Below are 22,841 nucleotides of genomic sequence, written 5' to 3' on the forward strand. Positions count from 1 at the left end.
TCTGAAGATGCTGGTTATAATACCAGCGAAATATCAGCATCACGTTAATAAATTAATTATTTACTTAGTTTCTGTGTTCTATTATACCGTTAAAATAATAAACAACATGTTCGACGAACACATAAGTCTGTCCACACAGTGTATAATTATCCATATTAAGGAAGACAAAGTTCTGGATAATCAGAGAGAAGATAGAAGGATGACCTAGCAGAGATGACTTGAGAATGTTGACATCAGGAAGCCTTCATCAGTGAAAGATGGAGACAACGGGGGGGGGGGGGGCTATAAGCAAATATTATTATTAAAAAGGGCTTAGAAGAAGAGAAGATATAAAAAAAAAATACAAAAAAAAGTCATATTAGGATTTTTTCTAAAAAATATGAATCATCTCATCTCTTTCTCTTCAAGTATCAGACCAATGGTCCACATAGTCAAGCATCATGATTACCTGTGATAGTAGTTAATGCTGACAGCATTAACTGAATAAATAAAGTAACTGAATGAAGAAATACATATCAGATAACTGAAAAAATGTGAATAACTAATAACAAAAAAAAAAAAAAAAAAAAGAATTACACAAACTATGAATTGAAAATAAAGGATAAAAGGCCAGCAACATGATGGGCACTAGCCATTTTGTTTAAACTACCATCGGATGTAGACTGAAGAAAACTAATTGGGTTTTAATAACAACTGCCTGGCAAGCTTACAGTTTTTTACAATCTACATATTACGATGTTTTGTTTAACATAGCATCCATTATGTTTGCTGGCTTGTCATATATATAACAGTTTTTGGTTATTTTTATTTTTTTATTTTCAGTTCATGGTTTGTATAATTCATTTCTTATTATTGGTTTTATTCATGTTTTTCGGCTATGTGATATGGATTTCTATGCTCAGAAATTGGTTCCTTATGTTCAGCAATTCTAATTATGTATCATCTCAGCACCAATCAAATCTTGTGCCAAGATATATATTCCATCTTTACCATCAAAAAATGCACACAGGTATGTTAAATTGATAATCCTTCCTTAATTAAATCAACCTCATTTAATTAAATCTCTTTTAGCCTAGTTGTGATAAAGGGGTAGCTCCATTGTCAAAATAACTTTCAGTATTAATAAATTTTAATTATTTATTTGTTGTGTTTGCTTATATCCATTTTAGTTTTGCAAGTGGTATTATTAGTCTGGTATTTTCTATGATACTGTGGTAAACATGATTCCAGTTTTTATGTTATGCCATAACGTAAAAACTAGAATCATGCTTACTGTGATGTGATAGTAATAATCACTAAAATTTAAAAAAATTCCTTCATAAAGAATTAAAAGTGCCCTGTTTCATTGTTTTTTATTTATTTTTTTATTTTATTTTTATTTTTTTCAGCAATGTCAGAATTGCTGTTTGAATGTTATCAAGTTCCAAAGGTTGTGTATGGCATCGATGCTTTGTATAGTTTTTTTTATAATAAGTCGAATCATATGAGAGGTATGATAAAATTCATATTATACTTGCATTTTTATTCTGTAAATTAAAATATTAGTAAAATTCTTTACCTGGCGTGTGTGTGTGTGTGTGTGTGTGTGTGTGTGTGTGTGTGTGTGTGTGTGTGTGTGTGTGTGTGTGTGTGTGTGTGTGTGTGTGTGTGTGCGTGCGTGCATGCGCACGTGCATGGATAGATTATTTGATGGTTGTTTGTGAGAGGTAACATGGGACCCTGATATGATGAACCAGATATACTTGAAAAGAACTGAAAAGTGCTATAATTCATGAAATATATTTCCTCTAATTAGAAAATTTTTCTGGTTGGGTATATTATAGCAGTAAAGCTTTGTTTTGGAGTAGTCTACTAGAAGCGTATGATTTAATGTGAATTCATTGCAAATTATAGTTGAGGATATCTTTATTAGGACAGCAGTTTCTTTCCAAGAAACAGTTTATTATATTGTATAGTTTGCTATATTGAATTTAACAAGAAAAGTATTGAATTCCCCACACACACACCAAGGATAAGTTCATAGAAATAATTCAGAAGTTTTTTGTGGAAGGATTTTGTTCCGACCCTCTCTGTCAAACATTTTCTAGTGAGCATCCTTCAAAACTATATTATTTTTCCTCCTCTCTTATCCACTCAGCATTTTAATCAGGCCCATAAGATCTTCTGAGACCCCACATGGTAGAGTTTTATACCATGGTAGTTATGCAACTTTGACATTTGTACATGTAATATTTTAAGCTTTGAACATAGCTAAATTAAAATCCTTGATCATCATTTCAATTTATATTTAGTAGTTTCATAAATGTGGAATAAATAACTTTTCAGATGACTTTAATCTTTTTACTGTATACATGATGCACATACTGTCATTCAAATTAGGAATCTATTTGAAGACTGCTATTAATGTATGAGATCAGCAACATTAGATAACTATGTACTCGTGCTTTATTAAATTAGTGATAACATTTTTTTCTCTTTACATATTTAATTATGGATAGTCAATTTGGAGTCTGTCTATAAATTTTTATTTTATGTATTATTTTTTGGAAGCAGTCTTTTGTTTTCTCTTTTGATCAGATTATGAACTTGACCAACCATGACCAGCAGCAGGCAAAGATATATTGATATATTTACATGATAGAGGCTTATAAGATATATTGTGCTTTCATAATTTCCTTGTATGAGTTGCAGATTTTGCTATGTAGGCCAGATGGGACAGATCTGTATGGGCAAACATATTAAAGATGTGGGATGTGGGCGGAGATGCATAAATTACGTCTTTCCTTCTGCATAAGAAAGGAGAAATATATGTTATTTGGTTATTTAGTTATTTGCATATAACCTCATTTTGACGTAGTATGGTTACTCCCATACCTAATTGAGCTTTTGGGAATGAAGCCTTCTGCTAGGAGAAGTGGTAGGCTAGCAGATGCCCTTTCCACAAAGAGTCAATAGGACAACTGCAAACATCCATGTCCCTGTATGGGATTCGAACCCACAGCTTCTTGGTTGGATAGCAGATATGCTAACCATTTGGTGGCAAACAAAAATTCCTCGTGTCTCATATAAGCTGTTATCAGCTACATGTTTACATTTAAAGAGCATCAGAAATGATTGGCTCACCACTCATTGTTGTAAGAATCAACCAACAGCATTTGATCTGCTTTGATAAAGCAATTTAATGTAGTGGAGATATACCATCCTGAGAAGCAGCAATGCTTACATTTGACATTGTTAGTATGAAATTTCTTGCTATACCACAAGATATTTTTGTAATAGGCATTATCTTTTGAACAGTATAGATAATGTTGTGTGTATTGAATGTTGTAAAGTGTTTTTTTTTTTATAAACTTATCCTGAAAAAATCAAACCAAAAAGTAGCCTGCAAAACCTGTAGATATAAATTTATATAGTTTCTGAACATTGAGAGTATTTTTGAAGAATGCAAAGTTCTTTTCTGATATTTTCACATTTTTTTAATATGATTCTGTCTTTCTTATTTTTCTCAGAAAATTCACATATGTGACCTCTCCACATATACACCTGTTCATCATGCAGGGGACCTCACAATAATGGTACTGGACCTTTTTGTTCTTATTCTTATGCTATGCTTTTCTTCCTATATTCTTCACTCTACTTCTCCTGAGTCTTTTTTTTACTGTCCTGTTTTCCAGACCACCATCACTCAAGGCATCACTCAATGCCTTCCTGCCATATTTACCATGTGGTGTGACCTATGGACATCTGGAAAGGGGAATCCTGGTAGTCTCACACTACTTTGGCCTCTGTTTTGCAAGATGGCAATCTTCAGTGGCCTGGTCATAATCAATTGGCTAATGAGCTCGCCTGTAAGGAACAGGGCCAAGGATTTGCTGTGGTGCCAATATAGCATCCAATTTAGCCCTGACATTTCACTCCTGAGTGCATTCATTGCTTGCTGGTAAGTCAGCAAGTCATTGCATGCTGGCCATCCATATGTGGGTAGGAGCTCTGGTGCTGAATCAAACTCCCATTGAGAATGAACAATTTTTCATCTTCAAATTTACCAGGGCTCTCAACAAGTCCCAACCATATTTACTTTCTGCACACCTAACCACCAACATTTGTTCAAGTTGAATATCTAAACTGGCTGGTTAGGCTCTACATCCTGAACCCTTTGCACTGCTTTAAATACCAAAAATATGGTCCTTTCTCAAACTGCCTGTCATGGATCTGCCATCTATGCTGCCCGATGTGGCAGTAAAGATCATGACAACAAAGACTGTAAGAGCAAAACATCAAAAAATTGAAGATATTTGCTAACAAAAATCTCTCTGGATCTGTTCCACTTCTTGAGCTGTCAAAAGATGTTCTTTGCTTTGATTATACAGGACACTGATTAGATTAAAATGATTTGGAGTCTCAAGTCTTCTGCCAAAGAGAGAGATAGTACCCATTCACCATCAAGCCATAAGAATTGCAACTGGAACATTTCACACATTTTGAACTTATTTCCCTAAGTTTCATGCCCAAAAATGCAAAGCAGAAAAATAATAATTCTGCTTTCTTTTAGCAGTATTGAAGAATACAACAGGCCATTCGCAAAAGAAGAAATGAAGGGAGCCTCTTAAATGCCACCGAATTGTTTTTGGACCAGATAACATCCATTATGAGAAGATCAAACATTTCTCAGTAACCTCGAAGGATCAACTATTGCACTTATTCAACAGAATTTTCTGTGAGATTGTTTTTCTGGCTATGTGGCAAAAGGCAATTATTATTGCCTTTCGTAAGCTGGGGAAGGATCCAAAAGGACCAATAAATATTGTCATCCAATTGTCCTGATATGCTGCTTGTGCAGGATTCTGGAAAAAATGGTTAACTCTCATCTTTTGTGGTTTCTGGAATAACCTGTTTTTCAGAACATAATCTGTTCAACAACAGATCTAGTCCTGTTGGAACATCCATTAGCCTTTCTAAAATGCAAGCATTTAGCATCAGTTTTCTTTGATATGGAAACAGCATATGACACTGCTTGGAGATTTAGAATATTGAAAGACCTACAGAGTTTTGGTCTCAGAGGGAATCTCCCTTTTTTTTTTTTTTTTTAATCTTCCAAGTCCAAGTGAGAACAACTCTCTTCCAACTATATACCCAAGAGGAGGAAGTCCCACAGGTTCAGTTTTAAGTGTTACTCTTTTTACAGTCAAAGATAATTCAATAACTTAATGACTTCCTCCAGCTGTAAGTAATGCCCTTTATGTGAATGACTTTGCCATCTTCTGTTAGTCATGTAATTATGAGCATTATAGAAAGACAGTTGCAACAAACGATTGACTATTTTTCTAAATGGGTGCTTGCAAATTGGTTTATATTTTCACAGCAGAAGACAATTGTGTGCATTTTTGCTGCAGACATAGTCTTCATTGTGATACATAACTCAGAATAGGACAAACTTTAATCCCAGTTGCATCAGAAGCCAAGTTCTTCGGAGTTCATATTTGATTAACTCAGTTTCCTCTTTCACGTACATCAGCTGAGAGATAAGTGCTGTAAAGCAGTGAACATCTTTCCAACCCTATCTGCCATCTCTTGGGGTACTGACAGATGTTCTTTGCTTCGATTATATAGTCCACTGATTAAATTAAAACAATTCTGGATCTCAAGTCTATGCTTTTGCCAGAGAGTGCCCTGCAATGTGCCCTAGATCAAATTTCACTAATCAATAGTCTGTATGTTGAGGCAAATGAACCACCATTCTTGCTTCAACATCAACAGCTTTATTATATGCTATGAAAATAAAATCCCTGCCATACAGTCCCAGGAGTCATCTATTTTTTGTCTGCAGTGGAAAAATCTGTACAACACCCATCAGACTACCACACAACCCTTTGGTTTTGGAATAAAAGCTCTCTTACAAGTTGACAGTGCCATGCAGCTTTCTTTCTGAAAGCTACCCAAATTTTCCACCCCTCCTGTTGTCTGCCAACAGCCCTTTCAAGCTCATAGAATCAAATACTCTGATTTTGTGCCTGTTTACACTATCAGTTTAAAATCAGAGTGGGACATTCCCAAACAGCAGAACATTGCTCAGATCTCACTAAGGATGTAGTTTACTGCTGAGCTATGATAGAGCTTGCATTAAAATACATCAGACTTTATCACTACCAAAGGAGCATAATATATTCGGATTCACAAAGTTCTCTATGGGCAATAAGATGTCTAGAGCTGCAGAAACATCTAGAGATCTCTCAAATCTAAACATGTTCTCTCTCTCACATATGGAAGCTACACTTGGATGTACACTTCTGTTGGATTCCATGCCACATTGTGCTTAAGGGAAACAAGGTTGCAGATACTGCAGCTAGGTCAGGTTGTTTCTCAAACTTCCATCTGCCTTTACTCTACACTGATCAGGCAGATCACAAGACAAACTTTTATTCCAGTGGCAGTGCCTTGTACCTTATGATCTGCCTGTACTCTATGATTATAGGCAGATCATATGACAATTTATTCTAGTGGCAGTCATCTGGAATAGAGAGACTAATAATAAGCTCTGTTGAATCCAGCCTATAATTAAATTGTGGCAGTCTAGCTTGCACAAGGTCTGTAAATTGGAAGTTTTTGCTGGACTCTGCATACATCATAGCCATCTTATACACTCCTTCCTATTGAGGGATGATGACATGTTTGAGTTCTGTGGTAGCGGACTAACCAGTAGCCATATTTTAATTGACTGCTCTCATGTTATTAATGAGCACAGTCACTATTTTAGTTGTATTCATAAAGTCTAATGTATAAGGTCTCTGAGATCTTTAGTTTATCAGATTCATCAAATGTTTCATTTTTGAATTTTTGCAGAAATATTTTTAATATATTTTAATATTTTTCACCGTATATAGTTTGTTTACATTATTTTTATTTATACAGTGTTGTTTTGCATGTAAGCTTTTAAAAACTGGTTATTTTTATTCGTGTTTTATAAACTTTTTTTTACACTTGTTTTTCATTGACCTTTTTTTTTTTGACACCTGCTTTTATACACCTTTTTACTCTTGTTTCTGCACATCTGTCTTTGTATACATTCTTATCTATACCTGTATATGTTTTTGTTTATTTATCAACTAATTTTTTACCTTATATACTGATTTGAGTTTTGCTGGTGTAGTATAACTATACTTGTCCTTGCATCATAAAACCCTAAACAAACAAACATATATGTGATCTCCAGGTTTTAATCAACTGTTTTATTATTACTAATCCCACTCCCAGATCATTAAATTAAAATTGGTTCAAGCACTTTTGTATATTGCTAATTTAGTGTTTTGCCTTATTTTTTGTTTAATATATATCTTGTTTAATATAAATTTATTCAGCTAGCTTTTCACCATACTAACCATAACTGTAAGAGAGCAAAAACTATATATTCGCTTTAGTCCATTTTGATAAGGTTTCAGTAGCCTTAATGAATAATGACAGCTGTTTCAAACTGGTTGGTTCTCCTCAGAGACCAGGCAGAAACCTGGTCACTTTACTTATATAATTTTGCATCACAGAACTGAAGCCTTTTGGCTCTTTACTTTAGTATATACTTTTATGCACTGACTGAGAGTTCGCTTATGAAAAATACACCTCTCTGGCATTTCAAATTCCTTAATACTGAATGAGAGTTTTTGCTCTCTTAAGGTTTCTGCCTGGTCTCTGAGGAGAACCAACCAATTTGAAACAGCTGTCAGGCCAGTGAAACCTTATCAAAATGGATTAATAGAAAGCGAATATTATTATTATTCATGACACCTCCAAGGAGTCTGAAGACTTATCGCAGGAGGACACCTACAGTACAACTCTCCGTCTTCACCGAGCCTCTAATACCAATCATCTACATCAATGCCATCTACAGCCTACCACCACCACTAGTATTTTTTGTTTGTAAATTGCGTGTGTTCTGAAAGGCCAATTTGTCTGTATGCGGGATGAAAAACCTGAGTTTCCGGGAGAAAAAACCCTGTTGCCGACGTATGAGATATATACAGGGTGTTCGGGATAAATTTGACATATTTATAATTAATTATATTTTTCCGTAAGTTACATGTATTAACACACACTTCTCTTCATTTAAAAGTTTGGACCCTTCTTCATTCATATACAAGATGTCAGAAAGGATGGATAGCTGGAACCCACCTGAATCATGGAAGAGAATAACTTGTATCATGATGATTCGTGCCCGCCATCAAAATAAGGATATTACAACTGCTGCCCAATGCTCCCTGAATACAGTAAAAACAATCAGGCATGAACTAGAGACTTGCAATGGTGACCACGAGGATGTAGCAAGAAGAAAGATCCCTAGCAGACGATCTGATTGCGTTCGTACAGCAGAATTCCTCGCAAATCTGCAGGAACAGGTGTTGAAGAACCCTGGCATTGGAATTCGGGCTTTGTTCGTGGAGTTGCTAACTGTAGTCAAGCCCTGGATAACAAGGGTAGCCAATGGTAGGCCGTATGTATGGCAGCAGGATTCGGCCCCTTGCCACACCTCTGGGAAAAGTCAAAAATGGTTGTCTGAAAATTTCTACGACTTCACCAGTCCAAATGTTTGGCCTCCAAACTCCCCAGACCTTAACCCCATGGATTATTTTGTATGGGGCGCAGTTGAAAAAGACACCAATCGCACTTCCAGTAATACAAAAGCCCAGTTAATGGATAAAATTAAAACAGTTTTTGCGGCCCTTCCCAGGGAGACTGTAGCATCAGCTTGTTCGAGGTTCCGAAGCAGAATTGAAGCTGTGATCGATGCTAATGGTGGTTATTTTGAGTAAATCTTGTTGATAGTATTGTAATTAACTCTGCCTGTAATGTTTTTTTGTCAATTCATTAAATTTAATAGATACAAAGAAGATTTTCTTTTTCCTTACGAAACTGTCAAATTTATCCCGAACACCCTGTATATATACACTTGGGCGGCATTTATGTTCTCTAAGTAGTCTGTGCTAAGGCAACTTGTGAATGCTGGTGAGTGTATTCCTGTAAACTCTCTGGTCAACTTATTTTTATGAAACTTTCATAGTTTCTACATTTGGCTTTGAAATAATGCTGGATCTAATATCCGCTTTACTTATATAATCATAATTATAGTTTATTTTATGGAAATAGCTTTATTCAGTTAGTTAAAACAACAATTTTTATTGAATAATCAAATTTTACAATTTGAAAATTGATACTTATAGTGTATATGACCTCATGAATTGTGATTTTATATACATGAGTGAGAAAATTATAAATTAGATCTTTTATCTTGCTCTTTCTTATTTTTCTTTGGAATAGAAGAAGATGGAATAGTGATATCATGTGGATATAATACAGTTCACATATTACCTGTTATGAACAACAGCCTTGACTTGCATAATAGTCGTCGTATTAGCATTGGAGGTAGCCATATGGTGACATTCTTGCAGAGGTTGCTTCAATTGAAATATCCTGTTCATTTTTCAGCAGTTACACTTAGCAGAGCTGAGGTATGCATGCAAATATATTAAATCATTGGTTCTGCTACAGTTTTTATCTTTAATGCATATATTAGTTATCTCACAGATCTAAAGCTGTGCTATTATCATATCATTATCAGATTTTCAATCTTCCCCTTAAGTGGCACAATAATTAGAACAGTCTTACCAAGTTTGGATAAATCTACAGTGATTCCTTGTTCACTAATATCTATCTAGTAAACACAGATTTACTAGATAGCTTCTCATAATTATTAAATGATGGAAATATGTATAGTGGCTATGTGGAGAAAGAATTAATCAGCATTTAGATAAAATAGAAAAAAGTGAAGTAGAAACAGCAAATGAAAATCTAGTGAATGAAAGCCAAAAATTTATTTAAAAAAAAAAAAATTAAAAATGTGGGATAATGAAATTAAAGAAATAACCATGGGGGGGGGGGGAGAAACATACCACAAGTGATTAAGCAGTAAAAGATTAGAGGGTAAAATAGAATACAAAAGAATAAGAGCCATGTCTGAGAGACAGAAGTCAGAAAAAGACATTGACAATCATGAAACAGATTTGTTTCTGATTTAGAACATGATATACACACACAATAAGATCCAGTATATATAAAATTTTAAAGCATCAGGGTTCACATGTTATAAAAGAAGTAAATATAAGTAGCGAACTGAAAACAACAGAATTTCTAAAATTTTATTCATAATTATGGACTGATAATAATTGCAAAAAAAAAAAAAAATCTGGTAAACAGACAATGAAAAATGATAAAATTATAACAATAGAAGAATTAGAAATTATTTTAAAAGAAATAAAAAGTGGGAAATCATCAGGAGAAGATAACTTAAGCTCAGAATTATAAATATTTAAGCAGAGACATTTTTTTAAATGAAGTTTATTCGGCAGAAAATCTACCAAAATAATGGAAATTGCAATATTAATTTCTATTCATGAAAAGAAATAATGAAGAAGACCCTGAAAAATAGAGGTATAAGCATTTCGAATTCTTGTTACGAAATATATAGCAGAATATTAAATAATAAACTTACAAAATGTTCTTAAGACTATTCTGAAAGCATGGAATGGTTATAGGTATGGACATTCATGTATAGATACAGGCAGGTCCTCATCCTTTATCAATAACACAGCAGACTTTGTTTCATACATTAAGGATGTGACAGTTAATAAAGATGAAATCATGGCTAGCTTCGACATAATTTCCTTGTTCACTAATATCCCAACAGACGAAGTCATAACATTACTCAAGGACAAGTTATCCAAAAAAATGTTGGCCTTACTTACCGATTGCATCAAGTCCAGTTACTTTAGATTCCAAGATACTATATACAAGCAGAATCATGGTCTGGCGATGGGTAATCCTTTATCCCCTGTTCTTGCAAATATTTATTTGGAGGATTTTGAAACCAAGGCTATCTCTTCCTTTGCTTTAACACCTAAAGTTTTGAAACGTCATGTGGATGACGTTTTCCTCATTTGGAGCCATGGACACTATTCCCTAATGGATTTCCTGGAGCATCTCAATAGTCAACATCCAAGTATAAAGTTCACAGCAGAGCTTGAAACTGATGATTCCCTGCCTTTCTTGGATGTGAAACTGACCCAGTCTTCTGGTAAACTTAAAATTTTGATGTATAAAAAGCCTACACATACCAACAGATATCTTCATAGTCAGTCCCATCACTTCCCTCCCCAAAAACTTGGAATAATTTCTACCTTGGGACATAGAGCTCGCTCTCTTCTTAATGAACTAAATGAACTTCAAAAAGAAATCAACTATCTTAAAACTACTTTCGCACTTAATGGATATTCTAAACGAATTATTGAAAAATTCCTTCTTAATCCTCCTAGTCATCACACAGAAGAAATAAATACATTTAAAGGCAATATATCTATTCCTTACATAAGTTCAGTTTCACAAAAATTAGCCAAGGTTCTAAAAAAATACAATATCAGAACTTTGTTCACTCCACTTCCAAAAATCTGCTCCTTAATAAGCCGCCCAAAACCATTTCATCATCATCTTAAATTTCCTGGTGTGTACAAAATTTGGTGTGATTGTGATATTCCTTATTTTGGCCAGATGGACAAATCTATTGAATTACGCATGGAGGAACACACGAGGGACATTGCTTACAAGAGACAGCGAGCCAGTGCCTTATCAAACCATATCCCTTTCTCGGCTAATCCTAATGATGAAACCCCAAATCATACAGTCCGCTGGGACAGATCTACTAACATCTTTTATTGCCATGATGAATTGGAGAGAAAAATCGTAGAATCTAGGGAAATCATTTTCAACCCTGAACATCTAAATAATAACTTGAGCTACAACCTCCCAGATAGTCATTCAGCTAATCATGTACTGGCGTTCACGTGATGCTGCAAGCCCACACTCTCCTGACAATGCAACAAATGAAAGAACAGCTTTAAATACAACTACAACGTTTTCATACTAATTATGTATTGAGACTCTCTATGTTGTTCATAGTTTTTTTAACCTTCAGTGTTTAGTGTTTTTTCTTTTATAATGTCACCTGATGAAGGCTGTTATAAGCCGAAACTAGTCATGTTTTACTATTAAACCCCCTTTTACCCAACTCTCAGTTTAAGTCATTCAACTCTTTTCACAATGTGTATATATATATATATATATATATTTATATATATATATACACACACACACACACACATACACAGTTGACTCTCACTATAGCCAATGTTATTGTGACAAACTCACTACTATAACAAACTTGCAGAAAGGTATTTCACTCTAGCAGACTACAAACTAAAACTGTTTCTGTGGTCCCTACAAGTTCAGTATGGTGAGAGACTATAATGCCTACTTTTTATTTTGAATAAAAGTTTTATTTTTACCTTCTAATACTGTAATAAGAAGCAGAGATTAAACATGTTTTATTTTAATTTATGATAATTGTTTTTGGCCTAATTGTGCATATTATCTAGTTGATATCTATTTTAATTTCAAAACTTTTTCAGAGTCTACTCCATAATCATTCATATTTTGCAATCAGTTACTTGGAAGAACTAGAAAAATGGACTGATGAAGATTTCTATGACAAACATGTTCATAGGATTCAGTTGCCTTTTACTCCTGTAAGCATTTTATACTCTAACATTTTATACTCTATAGATCAAACAGTTTTGATTAAATGTTATTATTATTATTATTATTATGCGATACCTCCAGGGAGTCCAAAGACTCATCGAGGGAGGACACTTACTCTACATCCCTCTGTCTCCACCACTCAAATTACCAATTACAACTAACCGTAACTACATCAACATTATCTACCGCCAGCCACCACTAGTATTTCCACAGACAACTACAAACATCCATGTCCAATGTGGGATTCAAACCTGCAGCCTTTTGGCTGGAGAGTGGATATGCTAACTGCTCAGCCAACCAGGCTGGCATGCATACACATAATGTTGCAAACACATAATGCATAAACCTAGAGTGAATACTTATACCCTGATTATTACTAATACTTTAGTTTAATGAAAGAAATCAATGTCTGGAGATAATAATTAACTAAATTTTATTTAATTATTAAGCCAGTATCATTAGTTACCAAGGCATATGAGGATGCCTTGTATCCTCATTTGTCTATGAGGATGCCTTGTATCCTCAAATGCCTATGAGGATGATATAATATGCACATGTGTATAAGCATGCAGAAGGAAGGTAAACATCAGACTGAAAAATCTGAACTGGTGTCCTCTGTGGGAATGATAAGGAGATCTTAATGTTGGACTAATGGTCTCATAATAATAGTGCTCCTGAATTTTGGTAGTGTGAGACATCCATATTTATTTAGATTGGGAGAATGCTGTAAAGCTGTGCCAGATTCCAAATTAGCCTCTTTGGTTGGTTTGAATGTAATTTGTATAATAAAAAAGTTTTCCCACTGAATACTATGAATTAATGGTGTGATTTTTCACACCATTAATTCATATCATGGAACCCCAGAACAAATATAGTGTAGATACTAGATGTAATTTTTATGTTCATCCGTATAGTTATGGCAAGTCTTTCAGTTTAACCAAAGTATGACAATTTGCATGAGCAGTGGATTCCAGGATGATTGGTCAAAGTTATGAGAAGATATTTTGGTGATCACATAAGAGGACTTATTTTGTGGTTGAAGGAGGCCTGAATTTATGTATTTTATATCTTTTAAGAACTCTTTTTTTTTTTTCCACAAAATTTTTTGCAAAACTAGGTTCACAATATTTTGAAAACTAGGTTTTTTTATGAAAGAAGGTAATAGAGTAGTTTTTGTTCTTGTGTAGAGGCTTAAGTGCTGTGAGGACATTATGTTGGAGGTTTAATGGATTTTTTACAACACTAAAAAGAATTAAATTAGAATTTAATGCTTCCTATATTTCGTCCTAGTCACTAGGACATCTACGGGGATTACAAAAACAATTAATGTAACATGCACACAAAAACTTACAATACTAAGCCCAACCACGTGGGTGACACTAAAATTATATCTAGGTGGAGCGCCCTCTAAGGGCGGTAGTAGGTGGCCTGGAATGTAAGGTGGGACCTCTGGTGATGAGTGTTTCCCAAATCTTCGGAAGCTTAATGCAACCGTATTTGTTAAGATTTGGTTGGTTTCTGAGAGCTGCTGCTGCTTCTAAGAAAAGTCTCTCTTTCTTGAATTTGCTGTGGTGGAGCATAGTGGTTTTCTTCCATGATACTCTGTGGGTGGTGTCCAAAACATGGTCAGCCAAGCCTGAATGGCCATAGTTGTGTTTAACGATGTACGACTTGTGTTCCTCCAGGCGGATGGATGCTGATCTGCCTGTCTGTCCAAAGTACGCAAGCTTACAGGAACAGGGTACTTTGTAAACTCCAGGCAGAGAGAGAGGAGGGAGCTGATCTTTCGTAGAACGGATAAGGGTAGCAAGTTTGCGGTAGGGCTTATATGCTGTGTGTAGGTTATACTTTTTTAGTATCTTGGCTATTTTTTCCGAGGTGCCTCGGATGTAGGGTATGGTGATGGCATTTTTAAAATCTTGTTGACAAGAGGGACGGAGAATGGGGGAGGAATTGATTATTTTTTTGATACTGTGTTCGCTGTAGCCATTGGAGAGGTAAGTTCTGTGTATGTGGTTAAGCTCAGTAGTGAGGGCGGTTCCACTGGAACAAAGATTGTGGGCTCTCTTGGTAAGGGTTTTAATAATGCCATATTGTTGTGAGAGGTGGTGGTGGGAGAGTTTGTGAATGTATCTGCCTGTGTGTGTGTGGGTTTTCTGTATACAGTGAAGGCAAATGTATCATTAGGCAGGCACGTGACTAAGGTGTCTAGGAAGGGTAAACAATTGTTCTTTTCCTTTTCCATAGTAAACTGGATTCTTGGATGTAGGCTATTGAGATGGCCGAGGAAGGAGTCTAACGTGTCTGGGCCATGAGGCCAAATGGAGAACACATCATCTACATATCTTAGCCAGATAGAAGGTTTGAGTGGGGCTGAGTCTATTGGCTCGTTTTTCGAAATCTTCCATATAGAAATTGGCAAGGAGGAGTGAGAGGGGGGAACCCATGGCGGTTCCTTCTATCTGCTTGTAGATTTTGTTATTCCAAGAGAAATACCCAGAGTTGGTGGCAAAGGAAAAGAGATCTAAGATGTCAGAGGGGTAAACGTTTTCTAAGAGAGATAAAGTGTCAGTTAAGGGAATATTGGTAAACAAAGAGGAGATATCAAAGCTTACTAATATGTCTGTATTGTTCAAGGTTAAATTTTCTGTGAGGGCTTTAAAGTGGGTCGAGTTTTTTATATAGGAAGCTGAATTTCCGGTGAGGGGGGACAGAGAGTTGGCCAGCTGTTTAGACAGTCTGTAACAAGGTGCATTGGTGGCATCTACTATAGGTCTGAGTGGGGAATTGGGTTTGTGGATTTTTGGTAAACCGTATATATTCGGGGGGGGGGGACGGGAGCGGAAATGTTTAAGTTTTTTCGTGACGTCAGGGGGCCAGGAGGTTACTTTTTTAAGTAAGATTTTTAATTTCTTAACTTGTGTTTTTGTGGGGTCGTGTTCTAGCGGGATGTAGGTAGCGCGATCGTGGAGGAAAATGAACATTATCCTCCGCGATCGCGCTACCTACATCACGCTAGAACACGACCCCACAAAAACACAAGTTAAGAAATTAAAAATTTTACTTAAAAAAGTAACCTCCTGGCCCCCTGACGTCACGAAAAAACTTAAACCTTTCCGCTCCCCCCCCCGAATATACGGTTTACCAAAAATCCACAAACCCAATTCCCCACTCAGACCTATAGTAGATGCCACCAATGCACCTTGTTACAGACTGTCTAAACAGCTGGCCAACTCTCTGTCCCCCCTCACCGGAAATTCAGCTTCCTATATAAAAAAACTCGACCCACTTTAAAGCCCTCACAGAAAATTTAACCTTGAACAATACAGACATATTAGTAAGCTTTGATATCTCCTCTTTGTTTACCAATATTCCCTTAACTGACACTTTATCTCTCTTAGAAAACGTTTTCCCCTCTGACATCTTAGATCTCTTTTCCTTTGCCATCAACTCTGGGTATTTCTCTTGGAATAACAAAATCTACAAGCAGATAGAAGGAACCGCCATGGGTTCCCCCCTCTCACCCCCCCTTGCCAATTTCTATATGGAAGATTTCGAAAAACGAGCCATAGACTCAGCCCCACTCAAACCTTCTATCTGGCTAAGATATGTAGATGATGTGTTCTCCATTTGGCCTCATGGCCCAGACACGTTAGACTCCTTCCTCGGTCATCTCAATAGCCTACATCCAAGAATCCAGTTTACTATGGAAAAGGAAAAGAACAATTGTTTACCCTTCCTAGACACCTTAGTCACGTGCCTGCCTAATGATACACTTGCCTTCACTGTATACAGAAAACCCACACACACAGGCAGATACATTCACAAACTCTCCCACCACCACCTCTCACAACAATATGGCATCATTAAAACCCTTACCAAGAGAGCCCACAATCTTTGTTCCAGTGGAACCGCCCTCACTACTGAGCTTAACCACATACACAGAACTTTCCTCTCCAATGGCTACAGCGAACACAGTATCAAAAAAATAATCAATTCCTCCCCCATTCCCCGTCCCTCTCGTCAACAAGATTTTAAAAATGCCATCACCATACCCTACATCCGAGGCACCTCGGAAAAAATAGCCAAGATACTAAAAAAGTATAACCTACACACAGCATATAAGCCCTACCGCAAACTTGCTACCCTTATCCGTTCTACGAAAGATCAGCTCCCTCCTCTCTCTCTCTTTGCCTCGAGTTTACAAAGTACCCTGTTCCTGTAAGCTTGCGTACTTTGGACAGACAGGCAGATCAGCATCCATCCGCCTGGAGGAACACAAGTCGTACATCGTTAAACACAACTATGGCCATTCAGGCTTGGCTGACCATGTTTTGGACACCACCCACAGAATATCATGGAAGAAAACCACCATGCTCCACCACAGCAAATTCAAGAAAGAGAGACTTTTTTTAGAAGCAGCAGCAGCTCTCAGAAATCAACCAAATCTTAACAAATACGGTTGCATTAAGCTTCCGAAGATTTGGGAAACACTCATCACCAGAGGTCCCACCTTACATTCCAGGCCACCTACTACCGCCCTTAGAGGGCGCTCCACCTAGATAGGACTTTAGTGTCACCCACATGGTTGGGCTTAGTATTGTAAGTTTTTGTGTGCATGTTACATTAATTGTTTTTGTAATCCCCGTAGATGTCCTAGTGACTAGGACGAAATATAGGAAGCATTAAATTCTAATTTAATTCTTTTTAGTGTTGTAAAAAATCCATTAAACCTCCAACATAAAGTAGTTTTTGTTGATTACACTGGAGAAGGGAGTGGCCATTGATTGACTAAGAATGTATCATGAATGTAATTCACTTTGGTGTTGAGACCAGTACAGTCTGAAAACAGATCTGTCTGCTAATGTTTTAATGCCATACTCTTGGGGGGGGGGGAGAAATAGTAGTGGGAATGTTCATATGTGTTTGTACTGGTGTGGGCAGGTTTTCTATAGACAGAGAAAGATAAAGGTTCACTGGCCTTGATTGGTCAAGTAGTTCATACCCACTCTTCAATCAACAGGCTGTAGATTTGAATCCTGCTATGGGCATGGATGCTTGTGATTATCTAAAGGTGAATTATTTATTTTCTGTAAATAATTCACCTTATTTACAGAAAGTAAATAAGGTGAATTGCATCATCTGAGTATGAGGTCACTATTATTATTGAAGGCCTGAAGTGTCTTAAAAAGTTCCATATTTTGTCTCTAGAACAGGGTTTCCAGTCTTGTAAAAAATAAATAAAAATACAACAAAATAAATAAAAATACAACAAAATAAATAAAATAATTTTAAAAGATCCTTATCCTGACCACAATACTGATATATTATAGGTTCAAAATCTTTCATGAGTTGGGAAAAAAAACATATAATCAGATGATGCATACATCATCAACATATAGTAGCTACATCCTAGCACAAATATAAAAAACATATTACTTACATAGCCTCTTTAGTCTCTAAAAAGATTGGTGTTATTTTCTGCTGTAACATTACTCTTCTCTTCCTCTGAACTCCTAACACTTTATAAGTCTCAGATCTAACCAACTTTGGAATACTGTTCCACATTTGGGGTGGATCACCCAAAATCTCCTTACTAATTCCTGATGATATTCAGAAGAGGGCAGGCTGCTTAATAGATGACTTTCCTTCATGGACTCCCTTCAGTCACTTGATTATAGACACTTTGTTTCAGTGCTATACCTTTTCTGTAGGTACTTTCATGAGCATTGCTCCTCTGAATTGGCTGCTGGCATTCCTGTACTTTCTTCTAATCATGTAAGAACTAGACAGCCACTGCCAACACCCATATGCTGTCCAGCTCCAAACACACAGAACTAACTTCTCATTAGCTTCCTCCATTCCATCCCCCTAACAGTATGGCGAAGAAATGATCTTCTCCATACTGTTTTTCCTGCAGAGAACAATCTCCCTCTCTTTAAGAAACATATCAACAAGCTACATATTCTCCTTAATCACTTGTCCACACATGACTATAGTGTTATAAGTCTTGTGACCTTTCATGTGTGGAGCCATCATTAAAAAAAATAAATATATAAAAAAGTACCATTTGGACATCACAGAATTTGTTTGAGCTGGATATATGTATTTATATATATATTACTTTCTCGGGTTCTAGTCAGTTAAATTAATTTTATAAATATATATATGTGTGTGTGTAGAAAGTTTTTTACCTTGGGTATAATTAATATATGTTAAAGATGCCAAGCTATTTTAAACCTGGTTTTACTCCATTTCCCAAGTAAGCAAACAGACAAATAAGTCAAGTTTGCACATGCATGTAGTGCAAGTCTAGGCAACTCGTGGTAAAGGTGGAATAAGCTCTGATCACTATTCTTAATATTTACCCTTAATGCAAAGCCCATCTTCTTGAGAAGATGTATTATGCTATGCATTAAAGGCAAGGGGCCACTACCCAGACTGGTTTCGACCTTTATTGAGGTCTCATCAGTGGGAGCCAGGCTTAGAAATACCAAGGTTAAGAAATACCATGAGTTGCCTAGACTTGCACTACTTTGTGGGTCACCTAGACTTGCACTTTGTGCAGGCACAAAGACTTATTTGTCTGTTTGCTTACTTGGGAAATGGAGTAAAACCAGGTTAAAAATAGCTTGGCATCTTTAACATATATTATACCCAAGGTAAAAAACTTTCTACATCTATCTCTCATCCTGAGATTCTTATTTAATAAGGTCAAAACACCTTATGGTTGATAACTTGTGTTGGTAAAATACTTATAAGCTCTGTATTACTTAACCTTGGTATTTCTAAGCCTGGCTCCCACTGATGAGACCTCAATAAAGATCAAAACCGGTCTGGGTAGTGGCCCCTTGCCTTTAATGCATAGCATCATACATCTCCTCAAGGAGATGGGCTTTGCATTAAGGGTAAATATTAAGAATATGGTGATCAGAGCTTATTCCACCTTTACCACAAGTTGCCTAGATTTGCGCTACTTTGCAGGTCACCTAGGCTTGCATTATGTGCAGGCGCAAACTTGACTTATTTGTCTTTTTGCTTACTTGGGAAATGGAGTAAAACCAGGTTTAAAATAGCTTGGCATCTTTAACACACACACACACACACAGGGTGGTTCAAAATTCCACGTACAAACTTTGAGGGGAGGTAGAGAACATCAAAATCAACCATATTCACATAGGAAAGCATGACCAGAAATCCCCACCGGAAGGTACTAACAGGGACACAAAGATACAGAAATAACACAAGGCAGTAAATAGTGTAAAAAAACTTTATTAGGCGTAACTGAACAGTTCGATAGTAGTTGGATACATAATATGGTAAACGAGGTGCATGTCTGCCATCTCAGCATTCATAAAACAACGCATGTTCTTCATATGACGTCGAAAGCTTGAATGAGGACGCCCCAATTGCTGGCGAACAGCGCCACCTATCACTTTTGGGTGGCGTTTCCGGTCATGCTTTCCTATGTGAATATGATTGATTTTGATGTTCTCTACTTCCCCTCAAAGTTTGTACGTGGAATTTTTGAACCACCCTGTGTGTGCGTGTGCGTGTGTGTGTGTGTGTGTGTGTGTGTGTGTGTGTGTGTGCGCGCGCGTGCGTGCGTGTGTTAAAGATGCCAAGCTATTTTAAACCTGGTTTTACTCCATTTCCCAAGTAAGCAAACAGACAAATAAGTCAAGTTTGTGCCTGCACATAGTGCAAGTCTAGGCGACCCGCAAAGTAGTGCAAGTCTAGGCAACTCGTGGTAAAGGTGGAATAAGCTCTGATCACTATTCTTAATATTTACCCTTAATGCAAAGCCCATCTCCTTGAGGAGATGTGTGATGCTATGCATTAAAGGCAAGGGGCCACTACCCAGACCAGTTTTGATCTTTATTGAGGTCTCATCAGTGGGAGCCAGGCTTAGAAATACCAAGGTTAAGTAATACAGAGCTTATAAGTATTTTACCAACACAAGTTACCATAAGGTGTTTTGAACTTATTAAATAAGAATCTCAGGATGAGAGATAGATGTAGAAAGTTTTTTACCTTGGGTATAATATATGTTAAAGATGCCAAGCTATTTTAAACCTGGTTTTACTCCATTTCCCAAGTAAGCAAACAGACAAATAAGTCTTTGCTTCTGCATGTAGTGCAAGTCTAGGTTACCCGCAAAGTAGAGCTCAATTTTAGCATTCTGAAATGCATATTATATAAATAAATGAACACAAAGAAAAATACTTATGAAATAGTTTGACCTTTTAAGCACTATTTCTTTTCCATAGAAATCTATAATAAACAGGGATGCAGAATGGTTTGGATTGGAATCAAATGGAATTAAAATGGGTCAGCTATGTCAATGAGGCCAATTTATTGTGTTTGTTAATTATGAGCTCTTCTACCAGTTCTTTTGCTAGAATAAAAATTTGAGTTTATGGAAGAAAAATCCTTTTGCCTCTGTATAAGAACATCTAATTCATATTCAGTTAAAAAGTTCATATAGATATATGTTAGTTCTTCCTTTGCTAAACAGCATTCAGATCTAGTTCTCTCTCTATCTGAAGGAAATAGGAAATTTTCGGGGGAAAAAAAAGTCCAGGCCAAGGTCAATAACACCAGTGCTCATTAAAAAAAAATCACTATAGAGAGTAGACTATTAAACCATGAAGTAGATACCGTATTTGCTGTCATATAAGACGCATCCCATTTTTGTACACATTTTTTAGGAAAAAAACTTTATCACTGAATATTCTAATGAATTTACAGTATTTCAAATATAAAGTAATAAGTAGGTCTACTTTCAACAAATACCTAATTAACTAGGAAAGAGTACCCACCTTTTAATCTTCTTCATCAAAACCCAGAAATTCATCTCCAGAGCTAAATAAGAGACACTTGAAACCTGTTCTAAATCAGAATCTAAGTCCTCATACAACAAATTGTCCTCTGTACCATCCAGTGCATTACTAATGCCACACTTCTTAAATGAATTAAACCACTGTCTCAGTTTTCACAACATCCCATGTAGCTTTGACCCACTCACAAACTTGCGAAATGCTAGATTTCTTCCTGATGGTGTAACCTCAAAATCTGAAGACTGCATCCAGCAGTCTTCTGGATGCAGTGTTCCACTTCTGCTTCAAGACATCTAAAGGTTGAAGCTGACTAGTTAGACCTCCTGGAATTACAGCTAACTGAATTTTCAATTCCTTGAGTTTATTTTTAACATCTTCTGTTCTGTGAGAACAAAACTGATCCCATAGTAGCAGGGTAGGCTTCTTCAATAGTCCACCAGAGTGCTTAGACCAAATGTTATCTATCCATAACTGGAATACTAGAATGTATTCCAGTAACTGGAATGCTCTCACACACCGCAAGGAAGCAAGAAAGAAATCGCATAACTTGGAACAGAGAAAATTTCCAGAAATGGAAGTAATAAAAAACTGAGTATTGGCATATAAGATGCACCCTGTTTTTCAGACCTATTTTCAAAGAAAAAAAGTGCATCTTATACACCGGCAAATATGGTAAATATGATTTTGCTATAGGGGCCACATTAATTGTAAATGAAGCATTAAATTCTTATCATAATTCAAGGTTCAAAATTTCTGATTCAGATATAGTCTCCATAAATCTTTCCAAAGGGATTAATAGTGTGGCCTGTATTTGATAGTTAGCTTTAAACCAAATTATTTGATGAACATGAACCATCGATGATTTTTAACCATAAAAAATGTCAGGCTGTTGATTAAGTCAGTCATAAGATTTCAATTACTAATTTGGCTAAATCATAGTGAGGTGAAATAAATATGTGATTGAATTTTTTTTATTATTATTATTGGCTGGTTTGACTTTTCAGCATTTCAAATTTTTTGAATTCTTTCATACCAGAGATAGAAAGATAAACCAGTTACATAATTTTAGAAAGAAGAAAAAAATTCAAAATGTACTATGTATTTTCTCGTATTATACCTATTATATTTGTGCACTTTTATTTTACACTGAAATAAGTCACAAAAATGTGTGAAGGCATATTCACAAAGTAATAACAATATCAACCATTCATATTAACTATTTCAGATGTCTTTTAAATCACAATAGCATAAATTGAAATTTAAAAATGATTTTAAGTATATTGTAATAGAAAGTAAATAGTAAATGACAAACTCCTTTCTTTAAAAAAATACATACGTATATATATATATATATGTGTGTGTGTGTGT

The 22,841-nt window shown here is 35.9% G+C and overlaps 1 protein-coding gene across 3 annotated transcripts in view; it reads left to right on the plus strand.

The window, feature by feature from the left end:
• Positions 1–22,841, plus strand: part of Arp5 (Actin-related protein 5) — a 172,185-nt gene that overhangs the window by 58,593 nt on the left and 90,751 nt on the right. For 2 of the 3 annotated variants that reach the window (XM_090404574.1, XM_090404576.1), the window contains exons 6-8: positions 1,389–1,490; positions 9,304–9,494; positions 12,504–12,620. In XM_090404574.1, the coding sequence (XP_090260700.1) occupies positions 1,389–1,490; positions 9,304–9,494; positions 12,504–12,620 (410 nt within the window). The remainder of the gene's footprint in view (positions 1–1,388; positions 1,491–9,303; positions 9,495–12,503; positions 12,621–22,841) is intronic. The other variant, XM_090404575.1, reaches the window with a different exon arrangement.

The sequence above is a fragment of the Typopeltis vanoorti genome, chromosome 15, assembly GCF_054136105.1.
Source record: "Typopeltis vanoorti isolate ZY-2024b chromosome 15, IOZ_Tvanoo_1.0, whole genome shotgun sequence".
Classification (NCBI taxonomy): Eukaryota; Metazoa; Arthropoda; class Arachnida; order Uropygi; family Thelyphonidae; genus Typopeltis; species Typopeltis vanoorti.